At 40.0% G+C, this 22,994-nt stretch overlaps 1 protein-coding gene across 1 annotated transcript in view; it reads right to left on the reverse strand.

Moving 5' to 3' along the window:
- Positions 1 to 22,994, reverse strand: part of ush2a (Usher syndrome 2A (autosomal recessive, mild)) — a 195,514-nt gene that overhangs the window by 127,116 nt on the left and 45,404 nt on the right. Inside the window, exons 18-30 of the mRNA XM_027281636.1 lie at positions 17,813 to 18,096; positions 17,175 to 17,400; positions 16,795 to 16,932; positions 15,331 to 15,511; positions 12,734 to 12,897; positions 12,212 to 12,370; positions 11,894 to 12,122; positions 10,452 to 10,575; positions 10,112 to 10,259; positions 8,169 to 8,450; positions 6,622 to 6,797; positions 4,958 to 5,105; positions 326 to 432 (exon numbers count right to left, since the gene is read on the reverse strand). Coding sequence (XP_027137437.1) covers positions 326 to 432; positions 4,958 to 5,105; positions 6,622 to 6,797; positions 8,169 to 8,450; positions 10,112 to 10,259; positions 10,452 to 10,575; positions 11,894 to 12,122; positions 12,212 to 12,370; positions 12,734 to 12,897; positions 15,331 to 15,511; positions 16,795 to 16,932; positions 17,175 to 17,400; positions 17,813 to 18,096 — 2,366 coding nt within the window. The remainder of the gene's footprint in view (positions 1 to 325; positions 433 to 4,957; positions 5,106 to 6,621; positions 6,798 to 8,168; positions 8,451 to 10,111; positions 10,260 to 10,451; positions 10,576 to 11,893; positions 12,123 to 12,211; positions 12,371 to 12,733; positions 12,898 to 15,330; positions 15,512 to 16,794; positions 16,933 to 17,174; positions 17,401 to 17,812; positions 18,097 to 22,994) is intronic.

A 22,994-nucleotide genomic window follows, 5' to 3' on the forward strand; every position in this document is an offset into this window, starting at 1 on the left:
ATTAATAATAATTAGATAACAAGTACACACAGCACCTACTAAAAACAGTACCTTATTGCATATATAAATTGTGATTAACTGAGATTAATACTGTCTGTAATCTTAGTTTAGCATGTCAGCATTCCAACATTTGCTAACTAGCAATAAACACAAAGCATACCTGAGGCTGATGGGAATGTATTCACTCATAAACAAAGTAAAGTATTGGAACAGTTTTGGAATTTTGACATATTCATGCAAAGTCAAATGATCTCCAAATAAATTTAAATAAAATAAATAATGCCATACTAGCATATACTGTGTGAAAATCAATACTCTTACAAACCTGATATAGTGGGTGTGGTCCATTGAGTTGCGCTGGTGGGTCCCAGTCTAACTGAATGGCGGTTTCATTTACTGGATAAAATTGAGGTTGAGAGAGTCCTGTCGGAGCTGAGGAGAGAGGGAGAACATGAGAGACTAGATGTCACCTCAATTCAAATAATAAATAAATAATAACCAAACCTAATGTTTTAATCAGATTTTTATAGTACATTTCTGAACTGCCTTTTTACCGACCTAATGCAGTGTTTTGCGTGTTGAATGTATTTAAAATGCAAGTATATAGAAACACTTGAGCAACGTGCCATACCTAACTCAAAAACACTCTAATCTTGTGGTTGTAATCATTAATAAAAATAGTCTGTGGTCGTGATGTCTTTAGCTCATTTCTCTCGTGCCTACTGTATGTCTAGACTGGACAAAAGTCTCACTTTCATTTAACAGGAGGGTCAATTTAATTTCCTTCTTTCACTTTAGATGTTAAATTAAATGTCCCTTTGAAACATACTGGGAGCAACTGGAGCCGGAGCTTCAACACGAATCATAAATAAATCAACTGTAGACTGGCTGATATGGTGAGAGGATATATATATAAGAATGGAGAGAGAATATAGCAAGTGATGGACTGGTGTAGAGATGGGAAAGATGTGCGTGCATTAAGTGTCATTGCATCGCTGTGTTTCTGTGTGTATGTGTGTGTGTGTTTCAGTAATGGCCTAAATGGTCTGTGGTAGGAGTAAATTAGCTCTCAGTGACACACACATGCGGACCATCTTTAGTGTGAGTTCTAATAGAGCTCTTAAAAGGGAAGTGGACAGCTTGTCTTAGGCGGCTCATCTTGCCACATCAAACCATAAATTACTGCCAATCGATAGCTTACCAGTCTATTGAAATTGAGCTATAGTGACATTTAGAACATTGACTGTGCCACACACACCTTGTTTTAAAACATCGGTGTGTGTGTGTGTGTATATATATATGTGACTGCTTCAAAATTACAAGAGAGAAATTGTTATTGCGCCGAATCTTTAAAATAGGATGTAGGTGCATGTGACAGCCTGTAAGAGACCTTTTCTTGTGAACAACTGACCCTTGCACTATCTGTACATGAGGAAACACAAGCCTCTCACTGCATCAGAGGGCAAGCCAGGTTTCCTGGGCTTATGACTGAAATCCAGTGGCAAAATGGACCACGCTCCGCTGGTTCTAAAGGGTTGATCAAACTGGACTGACCTCAGTGAACTGGAGTGTCCCTGGATGACATCTGACTGTGAGACCGTAATGTTACTGAGGATATCATGACTGATTCACTCAACCTAGCAGAGCTACTGTCACCTATGATGGCACCCAACATCAGTTAACACCCAGGAAGTGTGTGTACTTAAAGATTAAACTGTACAGGTTTAAAACTAAAAAGAAACATAGTTTGTCTTCTCTTTCCAGATTACTCCAATTTAGATTCCATCATGTTGGGGCCGTTTTTCCCACTAGACTTTTGTCTCTGTGTGATTAGTGAATAGTCTAGTGAAAAGTGGGAGAGACACGTCACTTATTTCACAAAACTCCTGAGTTATTCATCACAAGTACATTATTTATTATTGCAGTTGTTTTATTACAAAATGTATAATTACACCCTAAAAGCTCAGTCGCTGTCCTGGGGATCATCACATGTTGCAGCCAACAGTGTAAAATCACCTGCTGCTTTAGCAAGTTGCTTTTTTGGCAACTTCATGTCAAACCATTCCTTCTTTACTTCTATCATTGTACAGCTCTGCAATTAAATAACTGATATGGCATTGACAGGGGTAATTTTCTCCTTTTTTCAGTGTCCTAATAAATGTATGTAATAAAGGTATGCAGTCTGAAGTTTGTAAAACCAGCAATTTACCAGAAAGAGCAAGCATCTAGGAAAATGAACAAATACCAATTTAGGGTATTTTCTCTATGATTCTAATGTGCTGGTATCTAGTCCTCGTATGTCATGTATTCATTTATTGCATCCACTTGTTAATTTCGCTAAAATGTACTTAACACTATGACACGTTCAGTTTGACGAAAGCCACTTGCCTTATCATGCGTGTGCTCAAACACACACATGTACACCCATGGACAGAAGGTTAACAGTCCACCAGAAAGGTTAATTTTAGCTGCCGACATGGTAATGAAGCAGCTAAATCATGGGCCAGCTCCCAGGAGCAATTGTGCATGTGTGTGTGTTTTCTGTTTTTACAGCGACTGACATGTCTTAACAGGCTCTTAGCGTACAGTTACACCACGCACACAAGCACACCACTTATTGACATGGTGATCCCTTGCCATGCATATTTCTCTCCTCAAGAAGGGCCTCAGGCCAATTATGCGTAAATCAATAAAGTTCCTGTTCTGTTGAGTGGTGTTACAGTGTGAGTGTGTATGTGTGTATGTCTCTTTGTGTGTATGTCTTGTAGAACAAGCCTTTATGGATGTAGGATACATAAAACATCACCATCAGCCCCTGATTAGCCACTCACTTTACGTCGTGATCGATAACTTTGTGGAAAGACACACACGTTGAAACAATTGCAAATGCATCCACACACATGGACGGAGAGCTCTTTCCTGGTGTCATTACGTCTGTCTCGGTGTGCGCGCTAATGTTCAGTCATGTGCTTTGGTGTAACTCCAGTGGTTTCGCAGATGCTGTCTACTCACTTACAGCAGATGGTAGCTGACTCTAATGGCCCAGCCTTATGTGTGGTAGATTTATCAGTGCATCAGTACCACGCTCAAGTACACCATACCAGCAGTACCACTTAATGTGGGGATTATTTCACTCGCTGAGCTTCATTCAGGATCAGTATCACAATGTTTATTTATATCTGTAAAAAACATTTTAAGACCAAACTGAAAGAACTTTGTTTTTTGGATTTTTGGACAAACCATAATAAAGTTTTTAGTTTCTCTTTTCTTTTCTTTCAATTTACTAAAAATTGGGGACCAAAGAGGCTACAATATGTTGGGAGAAGAAAACCTAGGAGATTACATACATACTTATTATAATATATTCCGAGTTGTGAATTTTAGATCATCATAGAACAAATAATGTCTTAGCTTTTTAACTTTTTGTCATTTTATGATTACAGCACATTTGTTACCAATTGTTGATTTGTTACAGAGAAAAACGTTATACAGCACAAAGGGGTATGTACTTCCCAATAGCTTAGATTATTAAAAATGATTATTAAATATTTTGTGTGAACTTTCAAGATGATAGTTTTAAACTAAATGAGAAAAAGTGAAGCTGTGAGTTGTGGAGCTACAACAGAAGCTCAACACCCACAGCACATGCTATGCAAATTGATTTTAAAAATCTGGCAAACGACATATGCCATTATCATTTCTTATAGTTGAAACAAGGGACATCTTTGGTGTTGGATGAAACAAAATGGTGGCAACAGATGTGGCTGTTAAAAATACATTCAAAAAGTCAACTGGGTACAATAAGCCATATTGTATTGTACTGTATTACAGTCAAGAGAAGTCTTTGGAATCACTTGAAATAAACGTCGTCACTGTGTCAACAGATGTAGCCATTAAAAATACATTTAAAAAGTCCACCTATTACAGTAGGAAGCATCATTCATCACAATAAACACAAAGCAGGACTTTTTGAGAATTGTATGGAATGAAAATATTCGCTATGTCAACAGATGTAGCTGTTTAGAGTACGTTCAAAAGCTTAAATCCCTGAGCAAGTATTTATAGATAAAAGTTTTTTTTTTCCCCCAGCCATTTAAAGCACCCATTGTCTACTCACCTAAAGGGATAAACAAAACAAAATCAAAACATAAAATGAGCAGCAAGAATAGAAACTGTGAGTGAACAGATGGAAACGTGTGTTGGGGGGGGTCAAGTGTGCAATAAGTATATTGCAGAGTGATTCATGTTCCTCTGCTGCCATGTGCTATTTTGTGTTTGAGTGAAAGCAGCAGCTACAGATAGAAGTGGACTGAGTAAAAAAGTGGGAAAGAAACAGACGGTCAGAGAGAAACAGCATGAATAAAAATTCTGTGTCTGTGTGTCTATGTCATTTTGCACTGATCAATTAGTGTTCATCTCAGTCCCATAGATTTTTGCCTGAGTTTGAGTTATTAAACACAGCTAATTCATTCCACTTCCATAATGGTTATAAATCTAAGTGAGTGTGAGAGAGAGACAGAGAGAGAGAGATACATCATGTATGTGTGTTTCTGTAACTCTGTGTATGTTTGATTCATGGCCAGCAGGAAGTGTGTGCTCTGCCACATTTTTCTCCTTGTAATTAACACTAAATTGTTTTTACTGCGGCACGCCATGAATATCCCCTCTGGTTAACACGACTAATGCTGTCGCCACTCAAGTACCCAATGACTGACTGTGTGCTTTTGGATGCGTGTCAGCATATGTCAGAGGCCTGTGTTGCAGTAGTTATGAAGACGATACACACACATACTGCACACAGTATGTAACTGATCAGCATTTACCCATTTTCAAAATTACTTCCTATAGAACTGCTTACTGCTGTGATGCGATACATAACATGCAAACTGTACGTGCGTTTGTTTATCTTTGTCTGCATTCTTGTGTGTTTTCGGAACTTTTCCTATTTCTGATTTACCTGCTGGTAGGGTCCGTCCTGTGCTTGGCAGACTGGTAATGCAGCCTGTGTTTGTGCAGAGTGTAACAGTGAAGTTGTACACATGATAAGGCTTCAATCCTTTCACTACATAAATAGGCTGTGACGATGGTCCCACACGATGTAAAACCTGAAAAAGAGACACAAAGAGGGAATTACAACTATTTAATGTTTTACGCAATTAGTGAAAATAAAGCTATGGAAGAAAAGAGGACATGCATGGAAGAAGGAAAGAAACTTTGTACACACATGGTGTGTTTCTGACACCTTCAAATCTGACGTGACGGATTAAACTTAAAATTGTTGACGTGTCCAGGAAAAAGACCCCTTTTTCTTTGTTGAGACCACTGGGACTCCACAGGTGAATTTCTTTCATTGTGTGATTTAAACTGGACCTTGACTGTGAAAACGTATTATGTTTGCAGTCGCACCTCTCCTCAGGTCACTTCCAATGACCCCCAGGTCACCCTTTAACCACTCTCTTCTTTGTCCTTCCCTATACCCGGACCTGATGGGTCTCTGAACCTCGGTACAGTCTACAAAGCAGACCAGCAAAGAAAGGACACGAAAGGATTAGGGCCAAAACACGAGAGCCTGCTTGTCCTTAGGATCTCTGGTTAGCACAACACTAATCGAGAGTAAACAAGCTTAATTAGCATCTGCAGCACACACCAAGTCTGCCAGCTGACTTTACAAGGAGCAACGAAGCAAGTTAACGCCAAGCTGTTAACTCTGGGCAGAGAACAATAGGAGCGACTTGCACAAATGGACACCACACAGGAGAGATCGTTCATGAAGCTACAGCTAACAGTGTAGATGACTAGGTCCAGAACTTTATAACTTTTAATGTATATGTACTGATGTTTTAGGTTAGGATGAGTTTTTTTTTGTTGTGATTGTCGTTCATGGTTAACGTTAGTTCCCTGCTACACAGCTCAGATCATAAACATACAACTTGATTTGGCCATAAACAAAACCACACACACAGAAAGAAATCTAAAGAAAGCTTTGAAGTTTATCTGTCTCAGGTGTAACACGTGTTTTCATGCATACGGTGCACAGACACATTCCTTCTGGTGCGGCCCCTCACACACGTGTGCACACACTCTTTTGTTCTTTACCTTAGTGCATTTTTTTCAAATTCTTATTGTGTGTTTTACTTTTTTGTTTTATTTAATATTGCACATATCCTTCAACTTACTGGCTACTGACATGGTAATTTGGGGTGATAGTTATTGATTTCATTATCAATAACAGTTACAAATTAATAGTATAGTGTATATTTTAAAACTGAAAAGTAATCAGTTAATTGGCTATCATTTCCCTTCTTTCCGGGAACAGTAATATTAACTGAAGTTATTATTTATTATTATATTTGATAGCCAAAATGAACTGATTGCATCTATACAGCTTGGTGTCCCTTAAACCATCTTAACCCCAACAACTTAAAAATGCTGAACAAGCTTTTTGTATGTTTCACATGAAAGCGTGATGCACAGAGTGGAGCAAAGGACCTGCTACAAACAAATTTGTGTGTATATTGGCACAATTTTCACTCAACTGGAGGCTGTAGGTAAGCTTTAAAGTTCTGCAGCTGTCCTCCTCATTATGTACAAACACATGTCCGAGTGTGTATCTTGTCTTACCTGACTAATATATGGAGGAGCATAGGGATAGTTTGTCTGTTCAGTAAGCAAGTTGACCCGATATTCTGTGACTCGTCCTCTGGCGATGATCCCTTCACCTTCAGTGGTGTTCCACTCAACTTTGAGACTGGTGGACGACAGGGCAGACACTTCTGGAGGCGCTATCAACTCTGGGACTGGAAACAGGCCACACGTGTATGCACATTAAAATGAATAACAGTACAAAGAATGGACAGAGCATGAGTGACGTCACCCATGTTTCTAGTTTTTACAGGTTAGAATTGAACTTAAGAACTTTCACTGTCCGACGGTCAAAAATCAGTGGCAAGTCTAAAAAGAAAAAAAGATCCATTTTCTCTCATTATGTCTTACATGTCACAGATTAGCAATATGTCTTTTGGTTTTGGACTACTAAACCCTCTAATTTTCCTTTGACTGCCAAATAATGCATTAAAAATTAACCTTTACACTAAGTCAATAAAAAATAAAACACGAATGTAGTCATTAAACTATACAATACTTTGTGGATATTATGTGGATTTAATGGATTTAGGTACTCCATAATTCTATAGTATTCCACGGTTACGACAGATTAGAGAGATGGATTCCTTTATTCTACTGTTGATGGCATCTAGCTGTGAAATATGCTGTGAAATGTGATTTCTTTGCAGACACAACCACAGTCATATTCTTTCTTTCTAAAACAGCACATGTACGCGCACAAACACTGACACACACTCCACATTTAAAATGGTGTTATCATATGCTTGTTATCCAGACACATAGCTTAGAGTGATGTTGGAGGCAATCACTTAGTCCTAATGAGCCATATCATCTATTTGAAATTCAAATACCTTAATGAGTTTCCCCTCCCCCGTGCACAGTTTTTATTTCCTCCCTCCTTCCCTACTTCCTTTCTCTTCATTCCTTTGACAAACGTTGTGTTTTTTATTCAGTAATTTTTTTTTATTATTACATTCATCAAAGTTCTCTGGTAGACAGATTTTGACCAAAAAACATCACTTGCTTATGTTTTAGTGCTTACTCTGATTTTCGATTTTCATTTACATCATTTAATTTTTTTGACCACAACTTATGTTAGGTGCTTCTGCTTGAGGAAAGGTCAGCAAGGTTAACTGCAACATCATAGCATTCACAAGCCATTTTGCCAAAACGTTTTGACACTGAGCAAGACAGAAATCAAATCTAATCATTTTCTTATCTTCCTGATTCATCTGCCTACCTTCTCACAAGATGCAATTATTTTAAATTTCAAGAGAGACATTGGAAGTTTTTGAATGGGAAGATGGGTGTAGTATGGGATTTTTTAAAGTTAGCATATAATGGAGATGGGAAATTGTCCAGCTTCCACATTGACCTCACCAGAGAGCCATGATTATTCCCAATTTGCAACGAGTTTATTTGACTTTGTTCGATTGCTAATCATTGTTATTACTTTAAGTTATTCCATTGAACTTGGATACATCCCATGACCGAATAACAAAAAATGTAATGTAAGTTTAACCCTGATTACAATCTGTACAAACCTCCCTCCATGGTGCGTGCTGTGGTCCACTCTGATGTGACATTTCCTGCCATATTGACGCTCACAACTCTCATCTGATAGGTGGAAAACGCCTGTAGATCTGATATACTGGCACTGTTCTTAGGGGGTGCGACTGTGCTCCTATTGGCTGACTGTGCTTCTGGGGAAACACTTGGATCAAACCAACCAGAGCTGAAGAACACTCTCTTCTCAGCATTTGGACTTGAGAAGTTCTTTGAGTCCATTGGTCCACGTAGAAAGACTTCATACCTTGTGATAACGCCTGTACAAAAAGCAAAATAATTTGTCAGTCGTTTACAATAATGAACTCCTCAGTAAAGATTTATTGCGGACATAAAATAACTGAATCAACAACTGTGACAGCAATTGTTATGGAAAAACTGCAACGGTTTTCTTTTTCACGCTAGCTCAACTCTTTTTATTGAATTAGTGTCCCAGTGCCAATTCAGCCTGTTTATGATAAAAGAATCACAGCATCAAGTGTGTATTAGAAATTGTAGCCCTGCTTAATACTCTTCCCTACTGGCAACAGGATGCTAAAATTTGTATATATTTTTTCAGTACAGTAATGTTGTTTTGAGGAAAATCTAACATCATCCAATAATCAGAAAGCCCTTGCCAGTGTTTGGCCCTGTAGTAGAAAACAGGCTGATAATGACTAAGTCCAGGCTAGTCCTGTTTAGCTCTCTGGTGAAAACCAGGCTATTGTCCTAATCTCTCATGCTGAATTCTGCTTGTTAATAGGAAAATGACAGAGCTGGGTTAGCATGAGGACAGGGCAGGCAGCATCAAAATACAATAAGAGACTTACAGACACTGTGGAAAAGATGAGTGTTGTTGTAAGTATAAAATACAAATAAAATCTAATTATATAGAAAGCCTTAATGTGGAACCTTTGTTCGTGTACCGTATCCTTACCCTGTTTTCTTTTTTTGCTTTCCTTTACATACATGTAAGTCTTTATTCCTTGCACTCAGCATGTTTTTTTTTCTTTAAGGCCTGTCTCCTCCCTTTTTTCGCCTCTCTAATATTATTATAGTGTACACAGAGTAGTTTCTACAACATCAGTTTATTTGAATCCTAATGTAATGACTGTAAATTAGCTTTAGGTCAAAACACTCTGTTAACCTCCCTGGTCACTTTACTGAAATATTGACAATCCTCTGTTGGAAAATGGACAATAAATAATGGACCTTGACCTTGTGCTTCCATTGATATGTCTGTCTCTAAAAGTCCATACAACATCAGTAACCATTGATATTTAATTACATTTTTCTTGTAGACAATCATGTCTGAAAATAGTCAAGAAAAACAACAACTGTTGTTGACAGATGCATTGTTTCTAGTTGACACTGCCTGGGCTGAGTCAGGGGACAAACCCACATCATAAAAGGTGGAGGTGTACAGGTCAGGACTAAGATTAAAGATAAATCCAGTTGAGAGCACTGTCAACCATTCTTTAAATAATAAACTGATGACAGAAATGAATGAAGGAGACACAGAGGAACCCATGTAACAAGGCTCAGTATGACACTGGGAGGGAAACAGATTAACAGAGAGAGGAAAAAAAGCAAGAGACACAAACAGAGAGAAACCCAGGTTACAGGGCTCTGTATGACACTGAGCCTTAGAGCCATTACAAAGCTCTCTGGATTTACCAAAGGCAGTTCCAGTTCAGTGCTTATTTCTCTGTGTGTGTGTGTGTGTGTGTGTGTTAGCTGATTCTCATACTTCAAGCCTAAAAGCCATACTACGAGGCAAGTGTCTTATGTTAGTGTGGTGTGTGTTATGTGTGTGTGTGTTATGTCATTTAATTGTATAATTCTTATAATAAATCAACATTTGTGCATTCTTAATTGGGTGTGTATGGTTTGTGTATGTGCATGTTTTTCTGTATTAATGCATGTATGTTTAGGTTCATACCATTTGGCTGACTGGGGGGCCCCCAGGAAGCATGCAGTGTATAAGATCCTGTAGCAGTGATTCTGGGTGGGGGTTGGTTTTGTGGTGGGGCAGAGGCTGTCAGAAGAGACAGTGGTGGGGTAGAAGTACATCCCCCAGAAGAGCACGCCTGTAGACAGGGTTAGGATTCAGTCATTTTCAGCGTCTAAGCTGTACATGCAATGAACATTGATCGCATAACTGTGACTCAAGTATACTTATTTTGATAATACAGTTGCTTCACATAGGGTATGAGAGTCATTGCTCTAAATTTTGAAAAGTGATGCAGGCACTAAAAACACTGAATGTCTGCCCCACCTACCTGCAGTACTGCAGTGTACTGGGTGAAGGGCTTTAGACCGCTTGCCACAGCCTCTGTAGATAAGCCTGTGTAGTGAATGACAGGCTCTGCTCCAACAGATGACTCCGTGGAGGATAGCACAAACCTGTGGGAGACAAGAATTGTGATAATCAATTCCTCTTTTCTTAATTTGCCTTCTGTCACTATCACTCCACAACACCACATGAGTTTCAGTTAAAAACTAGCACTTGGATGTCACAGGGGCCTAGGGGGTAAGACACGTGCCATGTAAAATATACTACAAGGTTTGGCAGCAATTCAAAGGTCTAGAAACAGGTCTAGACAGGCAGCAACATTGTTGCAGGTCATTCCCAACATTTCCTGTCTGCATTTCAACTATACACTACCATTTAAAAGCAAAATGCTCCCAAAATAATATTAAAATAAATAAGAACTACAGCTGGTCTGTCACATCCACCCTGTTCAAGCTTTTCATGTTTTCTGTGAAGGTTCTCAGTCGTCCAGGTCATGTTTCTTAGAGAAAAGTCAAATTTGGGGCAACTGGACTTGGTTGTAGATCAGTGAAGACGTTTCACCTCTCATCCATAGGTCTTCTTTATTCTGACTGACTGGCAGGGAAACCCAGGTATTTAGCCTTGGTGGGATCGTTAACCAGGCCATTGTTTCCACTTGACTCGTAAGTGCACCATACTGTTGTGACAACTGTCATCTGAGTCGTCACGGTCACCTGAGCTCTTAACATCTATCCTCCATCTCCTCCCAACCACATTTCCGCATTTTTCTTCTCCATCAGATTTTCTATATTCCAGAGATTTAATATTTCTAGTATTGTACCCTGAGGGAAACTGGCTTTGTGACAAATAAAAATGTTTTTCCTTTCCTCCTTCCACTCATTCCCTTCTACAACTCCCCACCAACTGTGCATACTGCACATCCTCTGATTCCTCATAGGCTTCCAGCAAAGAATACATTTTCCCTGCTGAACCTATCAATCCTTCACTTGAAAACTCTCTACAACTGATATTCTCTGTCTTTCTCTTCTGCTTTAATTATTATATCATTGACTCAACCTAACTGGCACTGTGCAAGTCCCCTTCACCTCAGTTTCACTTCTCCAGATTCTTTGCTTGAATGAATTTTTAAAAATCTCAATGTTTCGTAACAAAATATATCTCCAAGAGAGGTTTCAAAAGGTCACTCTTTGTAGTTGGAATGTTCTACTACTTGAAGCTGTACTAATATGCCATACAATTAATGATTTAGGTTGATCATTACAATGTTTTGTCAGTCAGAACCCCAACATAGAGCAAATAATAGGGCAAATGTATTTGTTTTCTCACTTTGAAGACCCACATGTTGAAGCGAAATGTTGACTCTGCTAACTGGAGTCCCGGGTGCTCTGTCCTCTAAACCTTAACCTCCCCCTTCCCCTCCTTACTTACCTTTCCACTGGGCCTGTGTCGTTTCGTGGTGTGCTCCAGTTAAAGCTAGCGGTGGTAGGACCGGGTCGTCCCATAAGGTTTAAATGGAGATGTTCTGCTTCAGGTGGTGCACCTAAAGTTTGGTATGAGGCTAACGCACTTGTTGTCGCACCAGCCACATTAGCTGTTATGAGCCAGTAAGAGTAGTTGGTGTAGGGAAACAAACCGGTGTCTTCAAATAATCCAGGGCCTTAAGAAACAGTCAAGGGAAAAAGGTGTTTGTTTCATGTGAATCTGAAATAGTAAGTAGATTTAAGTTAAAGAATTAAAGATACTTACTGAAAGGATAGTGACTTTGGATGCTATAAACTGACTGTCCATCCCTAATGAGTGTGTAGTTGAGTTGGTTTGAGTTTGGGGAGTCAGGTGGATGCCAAGAGAGATGAATGGAAGAATAACTGAGAGCAAAACCTGCTGGTGCAGGTTGCTGGGAAGGTGCTGCACAGATAAGACAAAAATATGGATGATGGATAGTAATAGTTACTGACATAAACAGAATGAGACTATGACTAAACAATTTACAATTAGAGCATGTTAAATGTAAAAACTAGTTTTAGGTTGCTTGCTGACTATTATTGATGCTAATAATACAATTATACACATTATTAATATACTGAATGTTTTATGATACTTGGAATAGTTCATCAATATGCTTATACACTTTCTTGTAGGGGGAAGACTCTTATGTCTGTATGATGAATATATAGCTGCAGTAGCAAGTTAGCTTAGCACAAAGACTGCTAGGTTTTAAGTCAGTGTGTGTGGATTTGTATTTGTATGTGTTAAAATGTAAAAACAGACCTTTGCTGCAGCCAAAGTGGTTCTCAGGGTCGAAATGAATTGCTCCAGGCTGACATACATCACACTTGTCTCCAGTTACCAGTAGCTTACACACACACACCCCTGAGTCTGGATGACATGAACCATTGACACTGCCCATTGGGTCACATGCACAAGGTTGGCATCTGGTCAAGAGGAAAAGAAATCCACAATTTTCATCCATGGATACATCTAGCTGGCTGAAAACGTCAAAGCACTCATAATTTATTAGAACCTTGCCATAAATAGAGTTGTAATAAAACACTGTACCTTACAGACACAATACAACTCACATGCATACACACATTCTATAGCTATAGAATACAGAAAGGCATTACATTGCAAGTTATTTGAAGAATTCATGTTTTTTCAAATGTTTGTAGGGTTTTATAAAACAATCACCACGGAGATGTTGTCACTGACACAATATATTCTGCTTTAGTGGCTGGATAATTGCATAGTTGTCAAATAATTGCCTTAATTGAGGGTCATACCGTAAGTGTTATTCTTGTGTGCGGATGGTAGGCCAAAATAATATCAATAGAAAAAAATAATAAGTGTGCAAATGTTCAAAGATAACTTGTGACTGAGTATGTGTGTGTGTCTAAAAGGTGTTGGGTCTTCACCCTAACACTGAGACCCTCACTACCATCTATCCCACACACCATCACCCTGTAGCTGTGAAACTAACTTCACAGAAACTGCATTCCCCATCAGAATTATCAGAATGTGTTTGTGTGTGTCTGGGTCATCAACGTGGCGTTACTCTCACTGGGGCTGGGCAGCGGGTGATCATCCGGCCAGCCAGCCACCTCACACCTTTACACACAATCACATGCACACACTTGTTGGGAGATGTTTGACTCACACTCACACACACTGAAATAGAGAGTAACACTGTCTAATCCCTATAACCCTGTAACTGCCACACGCACACGCACACAAACTATCCATGGGTTTTTTCTTTCTTACACTTACTGTCCTCACATGACCCCTCTCTCTGTCACTCTCTCTCACACACACACAGACCACTACACCTTCTTTATTGCCGTGTGAAAAGCCACAGCCTCTTAACGACCTGCAAATTTGTCCTGTCAACTGGTGCTCACACACACACACACACACACACACACACGCACACACAAACACTTAAAAACACACAGGCACAATACACACATACTCACAAATGCCACAGTGACTCGACCTTCACTTCATTCCCAAGGAGAAAGAAAACACAAACATCACACCCATTCTATCTTTTTATATCAGCCTCAAAGTACAGTATGTGTGTGAAAAAGTAATTAAAGTGTGTATTTAGTGTGATACAGCATGCTAATACAGAAGAGTGACATGTATAGAGAAATTACTTTCAGAGATCTTTAGGTCCAAACAACACAAATTATATGTTGTTGTCAGTTTTTAAGGTATGTGAAAATTACACATGTAATCCCTTATAATAAAATTACATGTGTAAGTGAATGTGTGTATAGTACAGTTCTTAATCCCTCCAGAGAGAATTGCCAACATATTTCTTTGTGATGATGGGAATAGCAGTCAGCATTTCTCTGACCCGTTTCTCCATGGAGACACATAGAGACACAGGACTACATCTCCAGCCAACTGCTCACACATCAATTTGTGTGTGTAAATTCATTTGTGTAAAGCTTATTGATTGAAGGGGGAGGATAAATTACTTGATGACATTTAGATGAAGAAATCCTTATTATAGAGCGACTCTGGGCACAAGAAAACCATTCAGCAGTAATAACAGAACAGTTTATTTGTCATTTTTTCCTGCACAAAGAAAGAAAATAAGTCAGGAAAAAGTGAAGAAAGGAAGACACGGACAGAGACAAAGAGAGAAAGGTACAATCTGTCTGCACTGTTAATGCTTGCCATTTACAAGATCTGTGCCTCTGACCATCTTTTCTTATCATTCTTTTTCTCTCTGAATTTTCTCTCATCATTTTTCTACTCTTTCCTTCCTTAACATGAAAACTCTTGATCACTCTGTTGTTATTTCTCCCTCTTTCAATCATCCAACCTCTCTGCTGAGCGGGGATCTCAGCCACAGCCCGAACACTGGGGAATATAGCTATCAGGCAAGGTCAGCTAACACACACACACACCAACACACACAGCGTAGACCACTAGTCAAACAGTTTGTGGATCATCTATCTGCTATGACACCCTGTTGAGAGGAACTTAGTGTGTGTGCGTACCAGTATCACGCAGGGTGTAACGTGTACAGTTACATTTGTGTATGTGTGTTTTAAGTTGTGTGTGCGGCTGTGTGTGTGTGAGACAGCCTGTAGATAGAAACATGAGCGGTAAAGGTCAAAGCAGCTCTTAACTCATGTAAGTCATATGTCTGCCAACCAATCTGTAAACTGTCTTTACAGAGACTGCACCTGCTGGTGTGTGCGCTCATAGGTAGCTGTATGTGTGTCTGTGGGTGTGTGTGTGTGTGTGTGTGTGCGTGCGTGCGTGCAGGTGGTGCAATTAATAGATAAAAGCTTTACAGGATGCACAACCAAAATATATGCTGTTTGTCTGTGTGCAATTGACTTGTAGGTTACCTGCCCAGGCCAGGGTTGAAACCGAAGAACATCTCACGACATTCGTCACAGCGCCGCCCTCCCACTGAAGGATGGGCACACACACACTGTCCCGTCTGGCTCTCACAACCACGCTGCGATGCTCCCATGGGATGGCAGTCACACTCTGCACACATGCTGTGATCTGGAGAAAGGTAGAAGCCTGGACAGAGAGAAAGATCAAATAAAGCAAAAATATAAACCTTCCTTCCTTTTCCTTGATTTTCAGCACCTTTGAAATCAAATCTAAATGCCGATTTCTAAAAAATACAACCCAAAACATCAGTTTTTTTATGTCTAGTTTGTGATTTACAAAAGTCTTACATTTCATATCACAAATATTTATGTGGATGCCAATGGCCACTGTATGATGAATAAATAAATAATATCCCATGTACTGGACTGAAAGTACTGCATATGCATTATAAAACAATGAACCTTCATACATGGTGCATATTCTGTTCTCTTCTCTGATTATATAGTGCTATAATGTTATATATAAAAATCCTCAAAGAGGAAGTGGTGTATGAGGATTGTGTACAATTCTGGTGTTGTTTGCCATTTATTTCTAATAAAATTTAACACAAAGCCAATAAGTCTGTGAGGTTACATTAAGCACTCTAGGTCCTAAAGTATAAATCAATTCAGCTTATTTTTCTCAAGGCTAACTGCAGCTAATAGACAAAGTAGATATTCTATTAAGCCACTTCAACAGTAAATTCTCAGTGGTATGTATCCTATGTCATGACCTGACAGTTTTGACAATGTTTAGCAAAAGCAGTGAAATAACAGCACAAAAAGAGAAAAAGCAACAAAGTTGTGCTGTTGTTGTTATCATGTCACCTCAAATAGTACTGAATGTTGCCTCTATTTTTATTTTGTCAGTATTTGTAAGATAACAACTATTCCTGTGTCCTCTGTTACTCTTTTCAACACCTTCCATTGATACATTCATTTACAATGTGTGTTACAGTAAACCTGACTATGCTGTTGGTCCTTCTCCACTACTGGTACAATACAGCATCTGTTACCTCTTGTCCCATAAGACTAACCACGCATATACAAATACACACACACACAAATTCATGAGGTAATGCACACACAAAAATAAAAAGGAGAAGAGTGAGAAGAAGCAATCCTTCCCCTTTATGGTGCTGTTGTTGAGTCCTGGCACAAATGGGACAATCACTGAATGGGGATCTGGCAGAAGGCACATGCCAACACACTCGCATACACACACACACACATGCACAAACAAACAAAGGAACAAGAACTAAAGGTTTGGAGTACCAACCATTGTTCCTCAGCATTTTCCTCTACCATTTTTGGGTCATTTAACCCTTGGGCAGCCGATAACTTACCCACTGTATTCATCCAATCACTCCTTATGTTTCTTGTTGATCGATATATCATCCATCTATCCGCAATTATTTCAAACACACTCACCAGGTCGGCAGCCGCTACAGTCCTGTCCAAAGCGTGTAGAGACACAAACACACTGCCCGGTGGTGCTGTCACATACTGACCCCGTCACTGTTCCTCTGGGGTCACAGACACATGGTACACAGCCATGGGAGGACCCCTCTGATGGGACACAAAACAACATCAAAAACACAATAGATTCATTCAATCATGACTTACGCAACAACAACACAAAAGCTGTATAAAACAAAAATCTTTACATGATATAATTATGGGCAACATATGCCCTTCAGATAAGGTGAACACATTAGTTACATAACACCCATTTTATTTCAATTACAGTAAATACAGCATGTTGCCTCTCAATGGAGTTTTTCTATTTTTTCCTCAATGTTTTCTCTTACGCTGGAGATGTAAACTCCTGTTGTAGTAGTTGTGGGCACAGTTGGTACACTGTGCGCCGTGCACCCCCTCTCGGCATGGGCATTGTCCAGTCCACATATCACATACACCTCCTGGCACAGTGCCATGAATGTCACACGCACACGGCAGACAGCCCAGGGAGTTTCGCTGCTCCAGGGTGTGGTAGCCATGGCGACAAGAGTCACAGAGACGGCCTTCCACATGTTCCTGAAAAAAGAAAGGTACAAAAGATGAGAGGACGTCAAAAAACAAAACAAAGATGACTCTGTGTGTTAGATAACATTATAGTAACTCCAACTATCAAAGATACCCCAAAGGCAGCCTAGACAAGAACAGCCAACAAGGTTTTGAAATGACTGTCAGTGAGACAGGTTTTAAACACAACCTGTTTGTCTTTAACTGTTGGCTCTGCTACAGGCATTGTCTATAATTCACGTTTGTTTTTTTAAATCATAGGCTGTGTGACCATACATGGTGGCAGTGGCCAGTGACCAGTGGCCACGAGTGCTATAGCAATTGGAAGTATTGGGAAAAAAAGTCAACTATGGTTGACATTATTGTATGTAATAATAATAAAATATGATAAAAAAGAAAAGAAAATGTAGACTTGTTCACTTGCCTTACACACACACTGTCCTGTGTGAGGATCACAGTCTGTCCCAGGTACTGTTCCTTCTTGTGAGCAGTTGCAGGGGGCACAGGACCCCTCCAGTCTTAAACCATACGAACCCCTGCCACAAGAGTCACAGCGCTGGCCCCCTACCCCAGGCTTACACTCACATTGCCCCCCCTCAGGCTCACAGAATGGGCTGAGGGAACCCAGGGGGTCGCAGTCACATGGGAGGCAGCCGTCTGGGTGGGACAGATTCCAATAACCAAACTCACAGCGGTCACAAGAAAGACCTGGAAAGAAACCATGAGGGAGAAAAGGCATTTAGAGGAGGAGAGGAAAGAGTGGGACCAGCTGAGAGAAACAGAAAGGAAATAGAAATAATAATAATAAAAAAGGAACAGATGCTTGCTTGTTCACCAACTAGCATTTCGCTTCTCTCTGTTTGCAGACGTGTGTGTGTGTGTGTGTGTGTGTGTGTGTGTGTGTGCGTGTGCGTGTGCGTGTGTGAGAAATGTGAGAGCGAGAGAAATGGTGGGTGAGTGTATAAAACTGCCATCATTAGGGCCAGGCCCTCTACATATGATGGATCACTCACCTAAGGCCAAACACTTAATTTCACTGAGCGAGAAAATAAATAAATTAAGCAACTACAAGAAAAGAATGGAGGGAAAGAAAAAGAAGAGATGGTGGGATATAAAGAAGGATAGAGGAGTATAAAAACTATACTGAATTACCATCAGGTGTAAAAACAAGAAAAGGTGATTTCTGTTCAAGAAAAACACTGGCTTTAAAGAAATGAAAACTTTTTTTTCTGTTTTTTATAATTATTCATTAACAGGATTTAGATTTTGTCTTTTAAAAACATCGATAATGCAAAAAGTGTCTTATTAAGGAGTTAAGCATGAACATTTAAGGCCTGCCATATTAGTTTAACATCACGCAGTATTTGCAATGTTATGCAGTAAAGCACTTGAAATGAACCGATTCATTGTTTCAGTTCAGTTATTGCTCTTTATTCATTCATTCATTCATGTGTCATTTATTTATCTTAAATTTAGGTGCTAGTCTATCAGATCAGCATGTTATTTGGATATTGTGGCAAATTATTTTGTTAAATTATTTTTGTTCTGTTTCTAATTATTGTATAATAGCAAACACCCAAACGTGTCATACATTTAGAAGGAGGTTTTATGGTTACAGCCGCAGTGCTAGGCTATAAGGCTAGTTAAACTATGATATGCGGTGTGAGCGAGCAGGGCTTATTTGAATATGCCATACGTATTCCATGACAGGCAATCTGTCCCTAAATGGATGCCTGGGGGCAACGCAGTCACCACAGCCGTTTATGAGGGTGCGTGTGTTCCTATGCAGGCGGGAGTGAATGTGTGTGCGTACAACATACATTCATGAGTGCAAACCTGTACATGTACTGTGTGAGTGTGTGTCCTACTGTGTGTGTGGCAGACACTTGGCATTTCCCCTGGTCTGCCCACTTTAATGATTTTATAGATATGAATGTATTTCTCTCCATAGATCATATTTCATAACTGTGCAATGAAGATATGTGTGTGCGTGCGTGTGTGTGTGTGTGTGTGTGTGTGTCGAGGTGTGCATGCACAAGTGTGTTGATGGTAAATACGCAGGCCAAGAGAGTGATGCTCACATCTCTAACAATGCTGTGATATATTATACTCAGTTAAGATTAAAAAAAAATATTAAGTTCTAAAATATAAAGTTATAAAAAAATATATATTTTCTATTCCTATTTTAAACAATCGTGAATAATATTTTTGTAACTAGTCTTGACATTCAAATACAAGGCCCAAACACAATAAGAGAAGCCACTGAGAAGAATAAAGAGAAAACAGAAGAAAAAAAGAGAAAAGTCAGAAGACAATAAAAAGTAAAAAAAAACAAAAAAAAGTGAGAACGTGTTCAAAGATATTAGATCTGGACAGAAAGGAGGTAATTTTGTGTTGCACGCGTGCATATGTGTGTGTGTGTTTCCGGGACATGGCCCAGCCCTTTTATCAGTAGCCAGCTGGTTAACAGGCTCATGCATCACCATTTCAAACACTATTATGTACACACTGCACTCTGGCACCTTGTTATGAGTGTGCGTGCGTGTCTGCATGTGTGTATCTGTGCCTGTGCGCACACATTTCAATTCCGTCCTTCTGAAGCGTGCCTGCCGTTGCTCTACTCAAAGTATCAGCTTGGCGGTAATAAATTGCCATAATCAAATCTCATTTCTGAAACATACCTGTGGGAGCAACCAAACAAACAAGGACAGAAAAAAACGAAAGTGTGTCTTGTAAGAAGGAGTGTGAAAAATACAAGGGGCTGCAGCAGTTTGTTTTAATCAACTTGGCATTGAATTAGAGAATTAAATACCAGCTTAGTCCTTGATGGCATGCACACACATACACGTAAACACACAAAAATGTTTATGCACACACACACAAACAAACTCTTACAATCATACAATACATACAGTTAGGCACAGACAAAACTACATGCACACACTCTCCCTCCCTACATATACATAGCCATACACAAATTTACAAGTTCGCATACACATCCCCGCTCTCACACGCACAACCGCGGGCCCTTGATAGCGAGGCTTAGCAATAACCATGATGCGTTGAGTTGAGGAGCGTTGGCCGGTTTTGCATTTCATACGAGCCTGCTCTTCAAAGACACACAGGGGAGAGAGTGAGACCATTTATCACAAAGAGAAGCACAACGGCTGGAAGCACCGCCAGCAGAAAAGCCTGTTTATTTTGGCTGGCAAAACACTTTGGGATATGGATGTGTGTGCGTTTACGTCTGTGTGTACACACACGCCCGTGTTGGTGTGTGCGCCCAGTATATCCACTTTTGCTTTTGTGTGCACCCCAATGAGCAGCTGTGCCTATGTATTAATTAAGACGCCATTACTGGACAATTAAACAGAGTAACCGTTCTAAAATGAAAAGCACAAGTTATCAACAAAGTACCTGGGGACATTCTGTAACAGAAACTATTTTAAGGATCAGACATTTTGGAGCTGAGAGGTGTGCTGCTGTGGTAAAATACAAAAGTCTGAAGAGATTGGAAATATTTCCTTTGAATTACTTTTCCTTATCACGCCATCATTGACAGTAAGGTTGCCTGGCTTGAATAAGAGGGATCAAGCGGAGTTGCATAAACTTCTATGTTACACTGTCTTTTTCCACACTAGCAGGTGAAAAGAAAATCTGCACATCAAATAGATCATCAAAATACAAGATCTCTCTCAATACAAGATGGCGGCGTGAGAGATGGTCACGTTCGGGGGAGCTGGCGTGCTTATTCTGTAATTTTGTACATTTAACCCTGCAAAAGTAGCGCTCTAACCTCTGAATGGTTCACTAGCCTAACATGAACATTGACAGTTATTTTCTGAGACAGTCCGACGGCATGCCACGCAAGAAAAACCAAACTGACGACGCTGAGCATACTCAGCATGCAGGCGGTGCCCACGCTGGAGCACCATAGCTGACACCGGAGCAGATGCTAGCTTACTGGCACTTTGTGAAGCTGTGACAGAAATCACCGCCAACATCTCCAAAGTTATCGATGAAAAGCTAAGCCCACTGTCAGAGCTCTTAAAAATAAATTGGGAGGAGCTTGACAGGCACGATAAATGTATAACCGAGACCGAACAGAGGATTACGGCGCTAGAGGACGCCACAGACCCGGTCGATGGGAAAATCAAAGCGCTGGAAAAGATGGTGTGTGAATTAAGCGACCTGGAGAACGGGGGGCGACGAAAGAACATCCGCATCGTTGGGCTTCCAGAAGAGGCCCAAGGAGATGACCCGACCCGGTTCTTCGAGACCTGGCTTCCTCAACTCCTTCACATCGAAACGAAGTCGGGTCGTGTTAAGTTGGAGAGTCACTGAGGGAGACCCTCCGTGAAGATCCGTGAACATTACCCTGTAAGTTTTTTTTTCACGTGGGGCAGCGGGTTAGTCGGACTTTTATAATGTGTTGCAGTTGGACAATTGACACATAGCATATTGCTTTTTTTTCCTGTTGTTAATTTTGCAGGATCACTGTTAGCAATGCGCTCCGACCTCCTGGACAGAGGTTTTTTTTTTTTTTTGTTGCCAGAAAACCCTTTCACTCAAGCTCCTCTAAGTTTAGGAGAAGGACAGTGTATACGTTTCATGCCAATGTTGGCCAGGGTGTGCCTTAAGCACGTTTTATGTTTGGCTCCCACTTGGCTCACTCTGTTACAGATTGCTTTACAGGCAATATGTACCCAGGCATTATTTTATTTTATAGTTAGTAACTATGTCACCTTTGAAGCTTTGCACTTGGAATGTGATCGATCTACACACACCTGTCAAACGGAAAAAAATTCTAACTTATCTTAAAAGGGAGTGTGTTGACATAGCACTGCAAGAAACACATTTAAATGACAGTGAACATCTGAAGTTACAACAAGGGGGTTTTGGACAGGTTTATTTTTCATCTTTTACCTCAAGGAGCAGAGGGGTAGCGATCTTAATCAAGAGAAACTTGCCATTCAAACTTTTGGACTGTACAAAGGACACAGCAGGATGTTATGTAATAGTGAGAGGCGTACTCTATGGGGAAGAAATTGCTATAATGAATATTTATAATCCACCTGGATATCGTAGCGACTTCTTGCCTACCTCTTTTTCTAAAGTGATAGATCTTAATGTTAGAAACACATTCATTGGAGCTAAATCCTATTATGGATGTCCCCTCCTGGTAAGCCATCTCTTTCACCTCAAGCCAAAATCGTCTCAGCACTTTGTGAAGACCTTGACTATATAGATCAGGGGTCTCCAAACTACGGCCCGCGGGCCACATCCGGCCCGCCTAAACAATTGGAGTGGCCCACTTAATGATCCCAAACAATCCGTCTAAACATGGCCTATTTTTCAAAATTGCATTTTCCTATTATAAAATATCCACACTTAATGATTAAGCTTGGCATTCTAATTAAAATCTACCTTATTTACGAACTATTTACAGTACTAGCTAATTTTCATCCACTCACACTGTGGATGACCAATCAATGGTATATTCCGACGTGATTTTGCTCGTGATCAACTTCCGCTGCCCGGGGGATTCAACTCGGCAGGTCAGGGACGGCGCGCACGGTGTGGGAGGATGCCCTCGTGGGACCTCT

Source organism: Larimichthys crocea, chromosome VIII (genome assembly GCF_000972845.2).
Source record: "Larimichthys crocea isolate SSNF chromosome VIII, L_crocea_2.0, whole genome shotgun sequence".
Lineage (NCBI taxonomy): Eukaryota > Metazoa > Chordata > Actinopteri > Sciaenidae > Larimichthys > Larimichthys crocea.